General features: G+C 48.9%; 6 protein-coding genes across 6 annotated transcripts; 3 read left to right on the forward strand and 3 right to left on the reverse strand.

Annotated features, from left to right (window-relative positions):
- Positions 1-356: 356 nt before the first annotated feature.
- EDB82DRAFT_223742 (uncharacterized protein) lies at positions 357-905 on the reverse strand. The gene has a single exon (XM_065607254.1). The coding sequence runs from the start codon at positions 739-741 to the stop codon at positions 457-459; it is 285 nt and encodes a 94-aa protein (XP_065463872.1). The 5' UTR covers positions 742-905; the 3' UTR covers positions 357-456.
- A 1,868-nt stretch (positions 906-2,773) lies between these two features.
- EDB82DRAFT_223758 (uncharacterized protein) lies at positions 2,774-4,147 on the forward strand. The gene is made up of 2 exons (XM_025726992.2): positions 2,774-3,002; positions 3,077-4,147. Exons 1-2 carry the CDS (start codon positions 2,934-2,936, stop codon positions 4,088-4,090), a joined length of 1,083 nt encoding a protein of 360 aa, XP_025581504.2. The 5' UTR covers positions 2,774-2,933; the 3' UTR covers positions 4,091-4,147.
- A 1,174-nt stretch (positions 4,148-5,321) lies between these two features.
- EDB82DRAFT_504856 (uncharacterized protein) lies at positions 5,322-7,960 on the forward strand. Its single transcript, XM_025726993.2, has 5 exons — positions 5,322-5,406; positions 5,457-5,861; positions 6,092-6,338; positions 6,421-7,098; positions 7,146-7,960. Exons 2-5 carry the CDS (start codon positions 5,767-5,769, stop codon positions 7,500-7,502), a joined length of 1,377 nt encoding a protein of 458 aa, XP_025581505.1. The 5' UTR covers positions 5,322-5,406; positions 5,457-5,766; the 3' UTR covers positions 7,503-7,960.
- On the reverse strand, positions 7,937-9,205 carry EDB82DRAFT_504858 (mitochondrial glycoprotein). The gene is made up of 2 exons (XM_025726994.2): positions 8,701-9,205; positions 7,937-8,642 (listed from the first exon to the last, which is right to left on the reverse strand). The coding sequence occupies exons 1-2, from the start codon at positions 9,042-9,044 to the stop codon at positions 8,117-8,119; spliced, it is 870 nt and encodes a 289-aa protein (XP_025581506.1). The 5' UTR covers positions 9,045-9,205; the 3' UTR covers positions 7,937-8,116.
- Positions 9,206-9,818: 613 nt separating this feature from the next.
- EDB82DRAFT_526569 (translation machinery-associated protein 16) lies at positions 9,819-10,528 on the reverse strand (the record flags this gene model as incomplete). Its single annotated transcript, XM_025726995.1, has 4 exons — positions 9,819-9,967; positions 10,020-10,153; positions 10,205-10,301; positions 10,357-10,528. 4 exons carry the CDS (start codon positions 10,526-10,528, stop codon positions 9,819-9,821), a joined length of 552 nt encoding a protein of 183 aa, XP_025581507.1.
- Positions 10,529-11,541: 1,013 nt separating this feature from the next.
- On the forward strand, positions 11,542-13,892 carry EDB82DRAFT_477218 (PIN domain-like protein; the record flags this gene model as incomplete). The annotated part of the gene is made up of 3 exons (XM_025726996.1): positions 11,542-11,554; positions 11,615-11,762; positions 11,816-13,892. The coding sequence occupies 3 exons, from the start codon at positions 11,542-11,544 to the stop codon at positions 13,890-13,892; spliced, it is 2,238 nt and encodes a 745-aa protein (XP_025581508.1).
- Between the last annotated feature and the right edge of the window lie 52 nt (positions 13,893-13,944).

A 13,944-nucleotide genomic window follows, 5' to 3' on the forward strand; every position in this document is an offset into this window, starting at 1 on the left:
CTTTCCCATGTGTTTTGGCGGGGCAGCTCGATTCCCTGTCAAGGGTTCCGCCTGTCTAGATCACAGTTTGGCCTTTGTTGGTACGACTCCGATTACTGCGATTATCACCCCCGGCAGTTGTTCAGCCATAAGACGCTGTCCATCGCAGCTAACGAACGCCTGGCGATTCCTTGATGTGATTGCAGCGTCAAGGGATCGTAAAACTGGCTGCAATGTATGTACAGTACAAGGCACGATCAATCAACCGATCACTTAATTAATCAATCTGATTCCGATCGCGTTCCCCTTTCCCAGCTCTCCAGCTGATGGCCAGGCACATTGGTGTCCTCAATTAGCACTCACTTTTATTGAGTTCCACCAACGGCTAGCCATGGTATGTCTTCCCTTCGCTTTATACTTACCGCACGATGCCGTGGCACTGCGACGCTGGGAGGGAATCATACCATGCCACGCAACCTAGAATCTGAGGGCTCCCGCGCAGACAGGCATGCAGGCGGCCCAGCATGGGACTAGAAGCTGGGGGTTTGGCGACCACAAAAAGTAACCATCTGGTAGGGTCCAATAGGGAAACAAGAGGAGAAGGAGAACGGAAACAAGGAAACGGAAGCAGCACAGTACAGTGCAGATACACATGGACAAATGCGGTGCCCGACCTAACATCCTATTACATTCAGATCGACACTTGACAACATATGCCCAATTAAACGGAACGAAAGGTCCGTAGGCCTCAATCGTTGACATGACAAGAAAGTGAACCCCGATAAATTTTACTTGAAACGAAAAACTGTTTGGTTTGGTTAGGTTTTGCTAGTTCTAATTGGGGTTGATTATCAGAGATCGCGATCTCTGAGTCTGAGACGGTCGAAGCATGGATTGAAAAAGGAAAATGTCTTGACAACGGAGTGTCTAGTCTAAAAAAGAGCAGCCTACCTAGCCCACGCGTCACGCTATCGATGGGTTGCAGAGGACAGGACTCTTGTCCATCGAATGGAAACAAACTCCACCAGTCTCACCCTCATCAGGCAAGAGTCTCAAGCACCTGAACTGGCACTGGCTGGTATTGTCGTTTTAGCTGCTACACGACGGCAACACGTAGAGTATCATCACATCTAGCTTGGTTGCTATGTCGGTCAAACAGACATCGGACCCTCGTTGATATGCAGACGAGCAGACGAGATGCATGAATATCAGGCGAGACCAGTCTTTTTGAGTGAGACAAGCAGGGCTTGTTGCAGTAGGATCAGAATAGCATGATAAAGTGACAGGGTACAATACTCGGGCAAGATCAAGGGTTCTTTCTGAGTAGAATTCTGGGATCAACAACATGGTTGTTCGGACAATATTGACCGACGGATGAATAGAAGCCCATGGCCGAAATCTAGATAGACAAGATTGAAATGGATCGCATGGTTAACCTTTTGGGCATGGGCAGGCACAGGCTTGTTGGCAGGGTCATGCTGGCCGCTGCCGGCGATCACGAATGTGGGAGAATCTCATCAGGATTTGCCAAATGTTTAGTAATTGCTAACAAATGCAGGCTCGGGCTTTGAACTTTTTTTTGTTCAAAACTTGGCGTTCTTTATTAGCATTGACCAGAGGCGTTAACTTCCTTGTACTGTGCATGTGCAGCCGCCAGGTTAGAGTTCAAGATCCTTCAAGTGCGGCACAGGTTCAAAAGACTGAGGCTATGCAATTCCCGAAGTGTTTGGGTCCTCATTCGTGGATCTAATAGATAAATCCGGTGTTCCTGGATGGATGGATGGATGGATGGATGGATGGATGTTATCTGTCTTTCGAAAGGTTGACGCAAATCTTTTGAAATAATGGAGTCGACTTGACGATAATGAGTCCAACCCAGGCCTGCATCTAAATCTGCAACCAACTCAACTGAAGCTACCGCACATACTCGGACTCGGGCCCGAGCCCATTCGCTAGACTCCCTCCAACTACTAAAACCTGAGGTGGTATGTTCTTAACTAGAGACGTTGCTGTGCATTCCCCTAACTCCGGTCACTGTGGTTGGCCGCGTTCGAGGAGCGGGGAAGGTCTATCCACATGGATCACAAATCCAATTCCTGGGAGGTAGTTAGGTACCTATCAGTCTTGACAAGAAGTCGTGCAGCCACAAAAAAGAAGAAGCTCGGAGACGGGCCGGTATCCAGTAGGCAGTTGGCAATAGACAGTAAACAGTACTGTTGTAGCACATAGGTGGCAAGACTCCTAAACTCTTACTCCCTTCCCTGCTCATCCTGAAATGCGGAACCTGCCTACCTGAATTCGATGGGCCTCCTCCTTCTTCGGGTCCCTGCTATTAGGTAGGCTAGGTTCCCGTCGATACGGGGCGGTACTTGTACCTTGAGCCTAGCGCTAACAGTGAGCTCTTGATCGAGATCGATCGTCATAACTGTGCTCGATCCAACGACTTTGATCGACTTTGGATCGAGCTGCATGCCTTTCCCGTGTCTGTGACCTGCCGAAGAATGTCGCTTTCCTAGGCTTTGCTTTTTGGCCCTGTCCATATATAATACAAACCATATCCCAGCCCTCTCTTCGGCAGTACCTGCTATCTTACTTTGGTGCCACCACAAACCTTTTCCCCTCTTCCATATCATAAGTACCTATCTTCGGGGGAGCAACCTACCGTCTTGCGTCGTATAAACAACCAGTATTTCTTCTCTCTTCCACACTCCCGCCAGCCATATTCTGCGTCTCTACATGCTTGGTCGATCGCTTCGTCTTTCAAATATTACAAACGAATTAACGACAAGCATCATTTTATCGCTTTGTACAATCTGTCTAGTCGAATAAACTAAACACCATTGCTCGAATCAAACCATCAACGCGTTTGCAAATAATTCGTCAGATTTGCCATCTACATACATTGACTTTTACCGGCTTGTCTACCACGTTTTTACCAACCACATAACCTAAAAATGCCTAAGAGATCTCTTGACACCGCCAACATGGGTGGCCCCAGCACCAAGCCTGCGCCCGCGCGAAAGGTAAAGGCACTTACCCCCTCTATGCATATATATATTTGTGCTTGAATAAACCAGCTAACTCTCTCTCTCTCCAGACTGAGCGATCCCATGAAGAGAATCAAGAGCGAGCATACATCGCTGCCTCGAGAAGAGCGGACCGAAGCATTGAAGCCCGTGTTCAGTCCGCCAAGATGGCCAGCGAAATTCATAAGAAGCGAACCGGCAAGGCTTTCCGTATAACAGAGGAGATCGTTATGAAGGAAGAGATGTACGAGGAAGAAGACGATGATTTCCCCCGATCCTACCGGCTTCTCAAATCCAACATGCAGACTTCCAACGCTGAGCTCAATGCGAGAGTGGACGCTTACCTTACCAATCGCGTAGCCATGTCACAGCTTCTCTCTGCCACTGAGGCTGACTGGCGTAACAACGAGATTAACCAGACTTTCGCACAATTCTTCCCGCAAGCCCAGCGTCAAGCCCAATCGATGTCACACCGTTGGTCAACGCCAGGCTACTCGATACCGCAGTTACAGACTAACAGTGTGTCGAGCCCGATGGAGCAACATTTTGATCCAAACTTTCAGGCCGTCAACTACGCACAGCAACAACCAACCAGACACGACGAGCGCAGTCACTCAATGTCGGGTCTGTCTCCTACCGAGTCAAGAAACGATGCTCTATCGCCACCAGCCCTTACTCCTGGTTCAGGCACTCACTCTGAGACGCCTCAATCTCGCTGCGCCTCTACCTTTACAAATGTTCAGCAGCAACCTGTGATGGATTTCGGCCATGAGGGTTCTGCATTTACCACAGAGCTACCTGCTGAGGCCAGGATGCTTTTGGACGGTGTTGGCATGAATGATTTCAGCCCTGCGCTGTACGGCGAGCACCAGAACTGGGGTGCCCAACAGTCATTCCACTACGGCGACGATACCAAGTACTTTAAAGAAGAGGAGGCTGAGCTTGGTGCTGGTGGCGAAAAGTACCCCGATGTCCTTGATACAATGAACTGGGGCAACGGAGACTACGCGACGCCAACCAAGAACTGCACCGAGGACTGGGACACCTATATCAACGACCCATGGGTCACTGACCAACAGCAATAAGACGCTGGTCAGACTGTTGCACAGCTTTTTCCTGATGATTTGATGATACTTTTTTTCTGCGACCTATTAGCAGTCGTTCAATTATCACAACGACACTGCTTCCCGCTCAATTCGTTAAGAGCAAGGTGGTTTAATGTCCGAGGCGTTTGGGCGATTTGACATACTTGGACATATCCAAGAAAAAACAGGACTTGGAGGCACTTTATCTGCATTTATTAGAATCACGAGAAGGCTTCCGCCAGGAGTTTGGGGCATACAACTGTATTTATTGAGTGCACATCTTTGATATGTGCAGGAGCGGCAGGACGATAATATCCACGACATCGCAGAGAGAACCGAAACACCCTATATTTCTTCTCGGTGTTGATGAAGTTGTTTATTTTGTGTTTCCAATCAGTTGATTGGTTTCTCCTCTTTGGATGGTTGAGATTATGACTTGCAATTGAGATATCCTAGGCGGGCACAATTCTTGCACACAAAAGAACGCAAGAATCAGACTAAAAGTCTCCGGACTATTTTAAAATCTAACAAAAAATTTGGATATAATTACTGTGATCTTTTGAATTGGGTGGCAATATGTACGAGAAACGATCACTATTGTCGTAGTTCAACTTGGCACCATCTCAAGTTATTACTAGCATCCGTGTGGTTTTATTTTACTGTGGGAGCTTAAGTCACAAGAACCACGGCATCCTGTTTCGCAGGGTAAGCTAACACCATTGATCTAGCTCAACAACCCCTCGTGCTTACGTTGTTTGGCGAGTGTTTGAGTTTGCAGTTGCATCGTGGAAAGAAACTCAGTGTCTGCTCCAATGCAAACTAGATCATGGACGGTCCAACGGACGACTCGAAATGACCATGTGTGCTGATGATTGGTTTAATCAGGTCTGGAGCTACTAACGAGATAAAGTAGCCTACCCAGGCGCGATGAAAGGGTCTAGAGAATGGATCGCTTCAAGTGGTGGTTGAGCAGCATCCATGCGCCGATCATATGCTGTAGCTTTACATTTGAAGTAGCACAAATCTTAGCAAAGGCCATGCAGTAATCTATAGTAGATTGGGTTAATAGTATTCAGGTACGTGATAGGCATGCAGTCAATTGATTACACACTCCAGATATATAGTCTCTTCTAGGAACTGTAATTGGATGTTAACGATACCACTGCTACTGTCTTTAACTCCCCACCAATCCGGAGTTGTCGACGCACGTTCCAATGGATGGGTCTCTATGCTCTACCCACCAAGTCTACCATGCACCTGAGCACGACAGGACGCACGGTACCTGTTGTATGCGCATGGATAAGCTGTCGAGCCAGGTACCTCGAGTCATCCAACCTTACCTAACAGTTCCTAACATTTTATCCAGAGCCCAGAACCCAGATACCCACCCCGCCAAACAAACGTCACCACCACTACCACCCGCTTCCTTTCTTGACTTTTGCGACTCAGTCCGCAACCCAAAGACTCACTTTATTTTTTCTCCTCCCTCCATCCCACTCCCGAAACTTGCCTACATCCTTAAGGACTATTTTCCCTTTGTTTGTCGGTTTTTACAACTCCGGTCGCACCAAACACCTATTACGTGTCGTCGAGCTTCAAAACCGAAACAATATCCATAACATTATCTACTACCGCACTCAGCATCTTCTTTCTCCAAGTCAAGCTTATCAACAACCATGTCGTCATCGGCACCGCCACCCACGGTCGATGCGCCTGACGAGCAGCAGAGCGATACCTCCAAGTTGCGAACATTTCTGGGTATCTTGAAGAAGTAAGAGACTCATCACCTTTTGTCAACGACAGTGCCATTCTGTGATGGCTTCCACCGCTTTGTTGGGGAAACAGGGACCGCCCTAGCGAGCGAGATCGGATGCCGACTCCGCTCCGTACACAACGGAGTAAGCGATGGAAGCAACGCCAGATCAACTGTCGGTCTTGCGATGTTGATGATAGGAGAAATTGTTCATGGATTCCAATGCTGACCGCTCATTAAAATCATAGGTTCATGGGCGTTTCGGACCTTGCAGCAGTCAGATTCTCACTGCCGTCGCAGTTGCTCGAGCCCACCCCGAATCTGGAATACTGGACCTATATCGATGCTCCCAATGCCTTCGTTGCCATGGGCACCTCGGACGAACCTCTTGATCGCATGCTCGAGGTGGTGCGTTTCTGGTTGACCAAGGACCTGAAGTACGCCAAAGGAAGGCCATGCAAACCTTACAACTCATGCCTTGGTGAATTCTTTAGGGTGTGTAATTTTGCCAAGCTCTCATTCGTGAACGAGGGAACATACGACAGTTGTAATGGCCTAGATGCTGACTAGGGTGCAGTGCAATTGGGAAACTGAAGACAACGCCCCAAAGATCGACACATCCAACCTCAAACAAGAGAAAGGCAGCACCAAGGGCGGACTTTCAGCCTTGAAGGCATCCGCTAAGAGCAGCAAGAACAATTCAAACCTCTCGCTTTCTGTGCCTCAACATGGCACTACAACGGACGACAAGCTCGTCCGTGTTTCGTATCTCACCGAACAGACATCACATCACCCTCCTGTGAGCGCTTTTAACGTCACCTGCCCCGAGAAGGGCATCACTGCCCGAGGCTTCGATCAGATCACCGCCAAGTTCACAGGCACCTCTGTCAAGGTCCTCCCTGGTGAACACAACATGGGTATCTTTATCACCCTCGACAAGCGCGACGGTGAGACCTACCAGCTTACTCACCCTGCGGCGCATTTGGGTGGCCTGCTCCGTGGGGCTTTGAGCGTCTCAGTCAGCGAGTTCGCTTACATCACTTGCCCCAAGACCAAGATCAAGGCTATTCTGCACTATGTGGAGGAAGGTTGGCTGGGACGCACAACCAACAAGATCGATGGTGTCATCTTCAAGTATGACCCCGAGAACGATGATAAGTCGCGAGTACAGGACGTTCCCGACGAGGACGTTCTCGCTCGCCTGAGTGGGCCATGGAAGGAAAGGGTTGTTTTCACTCTCGGCCCTAGACCTGTTGTAAGTGAAGGTACCTCTGGGGATTCAACAAAACTGACAGATAGCAGAAATCCGTCCCTGTCGAGGAGCAGTTTGTCATCATTGATATTGCACCCCTTAACGTTGCACCAAAGATCGTTCCTCCCAAAGAGAAGCAACTGCCCAACGAGTCCTTGACCCTGTGGGGTGGTGTCACAGATGCCATCCACGCCAAGCAATTTAGCAAGGCTACGCAGGTGAAGGTCGAGCTGGAAGAAGCTCAACGCGAGAAAGCCCGCCAACGTGAGGCCAACAAGGAGACATGGCAACCTGTGTTCTTCAAGCATGTTACGGGTAACAACGGTAAGCCCGACCTGACCGATAAGGGTCAGGAGGTCCTCGACAGAGCCCAGAAGGGCGAGTGGTCGCTCGAGGGTGTTCTGTAAAACAGCCTCTGCCTCGGGTGTTTGTGAAGGTTTGATTTGTATCGTGGTTTAGAGGCGGTCTTGATCTGCAAACATGGATGATCGAAAGAGAATTCGAAAGGTTCAATCGTTGGAATTTTTATACGAAGTTGGTTTCTTTTGGACTTTCTCCGTGTCAGAATGACACTACTGGGATAGAGTTTTATTGCGCCAGAGAGTTACACGGGGACGGTCTTTTTACCAGAGGTTGATAGACCCCGATAGTGGATGCATGGCGGGCTTGCGCACTCGTTACTTGGAGTTGTGGGAGTTTTTGAGGCTTGGGATTGTTGCTGAACTAGATAGCAAGATTCTCGTCACAATTCACATTCATCAGCCACGCTACCAATTCACATCAAAGTGCTGTAAACTGGGCTCCGATATTCACATCGTCACAGGTAGAAAGACACATCAAGTAGAGTCAACATGATATCGTTACACATATCTTAACATGCAATTGATCTCGATGGATCCTATACTATCGTACAACAAGAGTGGCAATTCCTATTTTTTTTTACACGTCATTTCTGAACCGAAGACTCCTCTGCTCTTCCCTCTTGTGAAAAACCTTTCATTATTCCAGCCCAATTGAACATTTAAACGTCGATGAAAGCCTTGACATTGTTCAACCATCGAGTGTACTCACGCTGCTCCTTGACGTCGACATAGTCAGGGACAAAGATGGCAAGAGCCTGAGTGATGCCACGCTCCTCGAGGAAGCGCTCCATGAGGACCTGGAGGTCGTCATCGAGGCTACCGAAGGGAGGTCCGGGGTAGACGTCGGCACGCTTCTGAGCGGCCTCGGGGGACTCGACCTTGGCGACCTTGGCATCATCGTAGTAGAAGAGGTTCTCGACGACAATGTGGCCGTCCTGAGCAGTGGCATCAATGTTGAGGGCACCGGAGGCCTTGCCAGGCTTCTCAACGACGATGGACAGGTTGATAGGAGCGGCGTTCTCCTCAGCATCCTCATCAAGGTCCTCCTCGAGCTCCTCGTTGGCGCGGGCGTTGCGCTGGCTGCCCTGGGAACCCTCATCCTCGAAACCTTCCTCCTCGAGGCCATTCTCCTCGGCGTAAGGGTCATAGCTGGTGATATCGGCAATAGAGAAGCTGATGGTGATCCTAGAATTGGTGTTAGTCACGGTCCCCACCAATGCCAATTGCGATTGCAGAAACTCACTTCTCCTCACCAAAGTCGCGGACCAGCTTGACAACCTCCTGGCCGGGAGTGTCGATAAGCTCAAAGGCACTGTTGTTAAGGAAGTCCTTGATGCTGGCAGGGTCCTGCTCATCGGCCTTCATATCCTCCTCGATCTTGATCTCGCTCTCGAGCTTGGCCAGAAGCTCGCCATCGTTCTCGGCGGCCTTTCGGAAAACAGTGGTAGAGAAAGCGGCCTGAGCAGGTCGCAAGGCCGAAGAAGCCTTGATGAAGGCGCTGGGACGGGCAGTCTGTCGCAGAGCGGCGCCAGAGAGGCGGGAGACGACGCGGGGCGCCGATCGGGCAACGTTACGGGCAGAGAACATTGTGATGATTAAATTATAGTTTTTATATGAAAGAGTAAAAGAAACAAGTATTGTTGTGGTAATTTGAATCAAGTGATGTTGGTACACAGACAGTGATAGAAGCTTCTAAAGTAAAGCTTCGTCTTGAAATTTTTGGGGACGACAAGTTCCCGGCGGGCTTAGCTAGCAATTTACTGAACCCAGACTGGACGATCTTTCCGGCCAAAGCGGGGCATCACTATCACGTGGCGAAGAGGAATGCTTCAAGGGTTCACTTATAAGAAAAGTTCGTTAGGAAGAGCTTTTTAGAGCGAGATGAGTATTCAAGTGTTTCGAATTCGTATCTCATTATGTGGTATATAGGTGGGTGTTGAGCCAGAGCTCTTTGTAAACTATTAGACGGATCCCAGTAACGTATGATTCCAACCGCTCAGTGGCCAGGACAGCTCTAATAAAGTGTTACATATTTGCCCTTCTTAGCTCCCCAAAATTGGCCATTCAATAACACTTCTTCCACTCAGTATGACTGAAGACGTGTCATGGCAAGTTTGGTTTTTTATGACTCACAGCAGCCATTTTGAAAACCCGTCGTGTGGTTGGTAGTCCCAGTGTGGTCCCTGAAACCTTGATCTGCATACCTGAAATGGATAGCCAGAGATACTACCGCTCTCGACCCTTGGTGTTCAAGTGTTCTCGAGGTAGTATGTAGGTGGTCGAGTTTGTTGGAGCCTAAGTGAGCTTACCAAATGGTGCTAGTTCTCTTTTACCCAGTCATTTCTTTTCAGTGCAGAGTGCTCAGTTTGTCCCACCTAACGGGAAGGCTGTAGACCGAACCTGACCTTCGCTGTTGACCTTGATCCATTTCAGTTGAGTGAGATACGACCAAGAGCCCTCCCAAAGGAGGAGAACATTGACATTGTGGCTGTCCAAGAGATCAGGCATGACTAGTAATAAGGTCAGTAACTTGGCATGTATCGCAAAATCACATTAACTTACTGAATCCACCCTTGTACTCCTCCTCGAGGAGGTTGATCTTGGCTTTGAGAAGGTCCTCCTTGACACTCGCAGGTCGACCGGGGCGGCGGGTCTTCTTGACTGCGTCGTACTCCTCATCGTATTGGTGAACAAAACTGTCACATCAGTCAGCGTTTATGTATTTGAAAACTCATTGTTATACTCACTTGTGAATCATGCGTTGAATTTCTTCGAGCTCTGGGGCGCCATTGCTTTCTCTGTCTTTGGTACGCAGGCCTTGCTGAAAGAAAGATACACGATCAACTAGCATCATGTTAGATACTGCATAAACCAAATGGGTTCGTCAAGTAAAGCTTACCGAGTGGTTGTTCCTTCTTGTTTCTTGCAGCGGCCAGCCTCTCGATTCGCTGATCTCTTACACCAGCCTTGTGAAGACGCATGGAGTCTCTGGATTTTTCATGGAGGGCGTTAATGACACCATTTCTCTTTTTTGAGATCTGCTTGCGCGTCTTATCAAGCGTGGTAGGCATGTTGAATATTTATGAATTTCTTCTCAGCGACAAAGATGAAGAGCTGCAGGCTTTTTTTTTCTTCCTTTTGAACTGTCGTTGCTGTGACTAGCAAGGATTTTTTCTTCTGGTCTGGAAGCTTTGGTGCTCAGCCAATAAGGTAGCGGATATATGTCGGTTAAAGAAGGACCCTTAAATGATAGAGCGGACATTATACCATGATATGTTCTTTATAACAAGAGTTCTGCATATGTAGAAGCATATTTTTGTGTCAGAATAATGCTTGGATAAAGCATATCAAATTCTATCTCCTGTGCAATATACTCTCAGCTACCTACACATATAAGTTCCATGGAATTTGATCTGATGCTATTATCAAGATAAAATCTTTGTGGATCTCAAGTTGCTAGGGGAGCAGCGGGAACTAACTTTCCAGGGGTTTACAGTGGTTCATGGAATGAAGTATCGCGCCCGCCTATCAACGCGCTGGCTGCCATCCATTGAACCTGTAATTTCCAGGGGGTCGCGTTCTAGCAAGTGGATTGGAGGGGAAGGCACTCTAAATTAGGTGCCTCGCCTGCTACGTACCTACCTCGACCTCGGTGTTGACTATCACCTGGGATTAGCCAAAATATCTCTCCCGCTTTAGGACGTTTCGATTTCAAACCTCAATTTTGGCCTTGGACCTCACCTCGTGCCTTCCGACAAGATTGTCGATTTTATATTTGCTCCCCGAACTGTTTGGCCAGCTTATTTCTGTGTATTTTCTATCCTGGTCTGTCAGCTTAAACAGTATCGCCATCGCTATTCAAACCCTGCTGCACGATCCTGCATCGCGTGCATATCAATCTTTCGACGCGTCTGTACACTACAACACAACAGATCTTATCACAACCAATCCCCATGTTCGATTGTTGACATATGCAATTAAAATTTCTGTTGGCTTGAAGCTGCCCAAGTCCCTTCTGGGGCAGCGAGTGTAAAGCTCAACCGTCTTTTGTCGCCACCATCTTTGACGCGGCTCATCGTTCAATATGGGTGTATCTGGTATGACTTGTTGTATAATTTGAGCCATCTCCCCCTATGTGATACTAACCTTTTGACAAGGACTTCTCCCCCTTCTCAAGTCAATCCAGAAACCGACTGAGCTTAAAAAGTATCATGGCCAGACGTTCGGTGTCGACGCGTATGGCTGGCTCCATCGTGCCGCCTACTGCTGTGCCCTGGAGCTTGGTCAAGACAAGCCAACTCAGAAGTAAGTTTATACATTCTCTGTATACTAACAAATTGTTATTGACACATACACAGGTACCTGAATGCTGCCATGACTCGTGTTCGCATGCTTCGTCATTTTGGTATTACACCATATATGGTATTCGATGGTGACTTTCTTCCTAGTAAAGCCGCTACCGAAGATTCCCGAGCAAAGAAAAGAGATGAGAAGAAGAAGGTGGCAATGGAACTATTGCGAGCTGGAAAGCCTGCGCAGGCTACGCAAGAGTTTCAAAAGTGTATCGACATCACTCCCGAAATGGCATCGGCTCTCATCCAACTACTCAAGAAGCTCGATATTCCTTACGTTGTCGCCCCTTACGAAGCCGATGCACAGCTTGTGTACCTCGAACGACAGGGTCTTGTCAACGGTATCATCTCCGACGACTCGGACCTCCTCGTTTTTGGAGCCAAGAAGCTTCTGACCAAGCTAGACCAGTATGGCAACTGCTTTGAGATCAACCGTAAGGACTTTTGCGCCTGTCGGGAAGTCTCATTAACTGGCTGGTCTGATACAGAGTTCCGACGAATGGCTATTTTCAGTGGATGCGATTATCTTGATGGACTACCAGGCGTTGGGTTGAAGACGGCATATCGTATGCTTCGCAAAACTAAAGTCCCGGAGCGGATAGTGCGCATGGTCCAGTTGCAAGGCAAGCGGGTGTCGGAAAATTACCTGACACAATTCTACCAGGCCGAATTGACATTCCTGCATCAGTGGGTGTTTTGTCCTACCAAACGCGAGTTGGTTCACCTAACAGACCTGGACGGAACACGGACTGCGGATGAGATGCCCTTTATCGGTGCATTTGTAGAGCCTGAGACGGCTCGCACCATCGCCAGGGGCGATATGAACCCTATCACGAAGAAGATGATCATTAGCGCCACAACAACGACACCCTCAAAGAGAAGGCATTCGCAACTGGCGATTGGTGCCGTGGACCAACCCCCACCTACTATGAAACCCATCAGTTCTTACTTCATGGGGCACAGTCGCATACCCATGGGCGAGATGGACCCCAACTGCTTCGAAGTCGACCCCCAGAGGGTTTTGCAAATCACTGGAGGGGGCTTGGTACCTCGTGTTTTCCCGCTTCCCAGACCATATTTGGATGAAACAACTCGGCCCGCACCAAACAACTCGCGAAGATCAGAAGCCAACCCTACACGTACATCCCCAAGACTTCACCGGCGTCGTACCGAGCCCATCTCCAACCTGCTCAACAGTTTCACTGAGACTGCCACCACCACAAGGCGCACGTCTTCTGTGGCCATCAAGTCTAACTTCTCCGCTGTCCCATCAAGTGATCCTACCAATCGGCCGCCCAAGAAGGCACGCTTATGTGAGGATAATGAGGCAGGACTCGATGAAGCTTTGCCGCCACAGAAGAGCAAGTTCTTCCCAGTGTCCAAGCCACGGAGGAGTCCAAGGCGGACGAAGAGCGATGCTTACCTCCTGTCCGACGATTCGCTTGATGAGGCGCTTATGGCACTGCCCGATTTTGACGGTTGGAAGCCCTCTGATAAGACCAAGCAGGGTATTTCAGTATTTGTGGAAAAGGACAGCCAAGAGACTTCAACTGTCGAAAGTGAGAGCCAGCTCTCATTTGTGAAGGACAACGAGACCCCCTTATCATCATTTGACGACTCTATGCCTCCACCTTCGTCTGCCGTGTCTCTACCACGAACCTCTTCCACCCCTGCTCGGCCAGATATTCGCAAGTTTTCTTATTCCAAGTCGACAGAAACACCTGCTTCGACTACATCGCAACGCTCTTCCGTGTTTAGTGTAGCTTCCACTCCCTCCACGGCACCGTCGACAGCTGCTTCGCGCATGACGCCCTTACAACGTCTGGGTGCTCGTGCTATGAACGCACCAATGTCACCAAAGCTGCCTAAACCACGCAACAGCCTTGATAGGCAATTCCTCTCGGGTGTGCCTGTCAATCCGGCTTTTGTGCCCTTACCAAAGGTCAATCTGGACGAGGTTGCAGACCTCAACACATGTGGGAGTGAAGACCAAATCATCCCTGATAGTGACCAGGAAGATGAGGACGACGAAATCGACCTTCCGCCTAAAAAGCTTAACCTTTCACGCTTTGCGTTCGCATAGAACCTAGGTTTCGCTTCAATCCTTTAGCGTTGCAGCTTGCTAGCTGCTTGAC

The sequence above is a fragment of the Fusarium venenatum genome (assembly GCF_020744135.1).
Source record: "Fusarium venenatum strain MPI-CAGE-CH-0201 chromosome Unknown EDB82scaffold_3, whole genome shotgun sequence".
Taxonomy (NCBI): Eukaryota; Fungi; Ascomycota; class Sordariomycetes; order Hypocreales; family Nectriaceae; genus Fusarium; species Fusarium venenatum.

Excerpts from the sequence above, each read along its gene's own strand:
- EDB82DRAFT_504858 (XM_025726994.2), bottom strand. The coding sequence starts at position 9,044 with ATGTTCTCTGCCCGTAACGTTGCCCGATCGGCGCCCCGCGTCGTCTCC. Across the intron at positions 8,643-8,700 it reads CGCGACTTTGGTGAGGAGAA|GATCACCATCAGCTTCTCTA; the intron begins GTGAGTTTCTGC and ends CACCAATTCTAG.
- EDB82DRAFT_504856 (XM_025726993.2), top strand. The coding sequence starts at position 5,767 with ATGTCGTCATCGGCACCGCCACCCACGGTCGATGCGCCTGACGAGCAG. Across the intron at positions 5,862-6,091 it reads TTTCTGGGTATCTTGAAGAA|GTTCATGGGCGTTTCGGACC; the intron begins GTAAGAGACTCA and ends TTAAAATCATAG. Across the intron at positions 7,099-7,145 it reads CTCTCGGCCCTAGACCTGTT|AAATCCGTCCCTGTCGAGGA; the intron begins GTAAGTGAAGGT and ends GACAGATAGCAG.
- EDB82DRAFT_223758 (XM_025726992.2), top strand. The coding sequence starts at position 2,934 with ATGCCTAAGAGATCTCTTGACACCGCCAACATGGGTGGCCCCAGCACC. Across the intron at positions 3,003-3,076 it reads AGCCTGCGCCCGCGCGAAAG|ACTGAGCGATCCCATGAAGA; the intron begins GTAAAGGCACTT and ends CTCTCTCTCCAG.
- EDB82DRAFT_223742 (XM_065607254.1), bottom strand. The coding sequence starts at position 741 with ATGTCAACGATTGAGGCCTACGGACCTTTCGTTCCGTTTAATTGGGCA.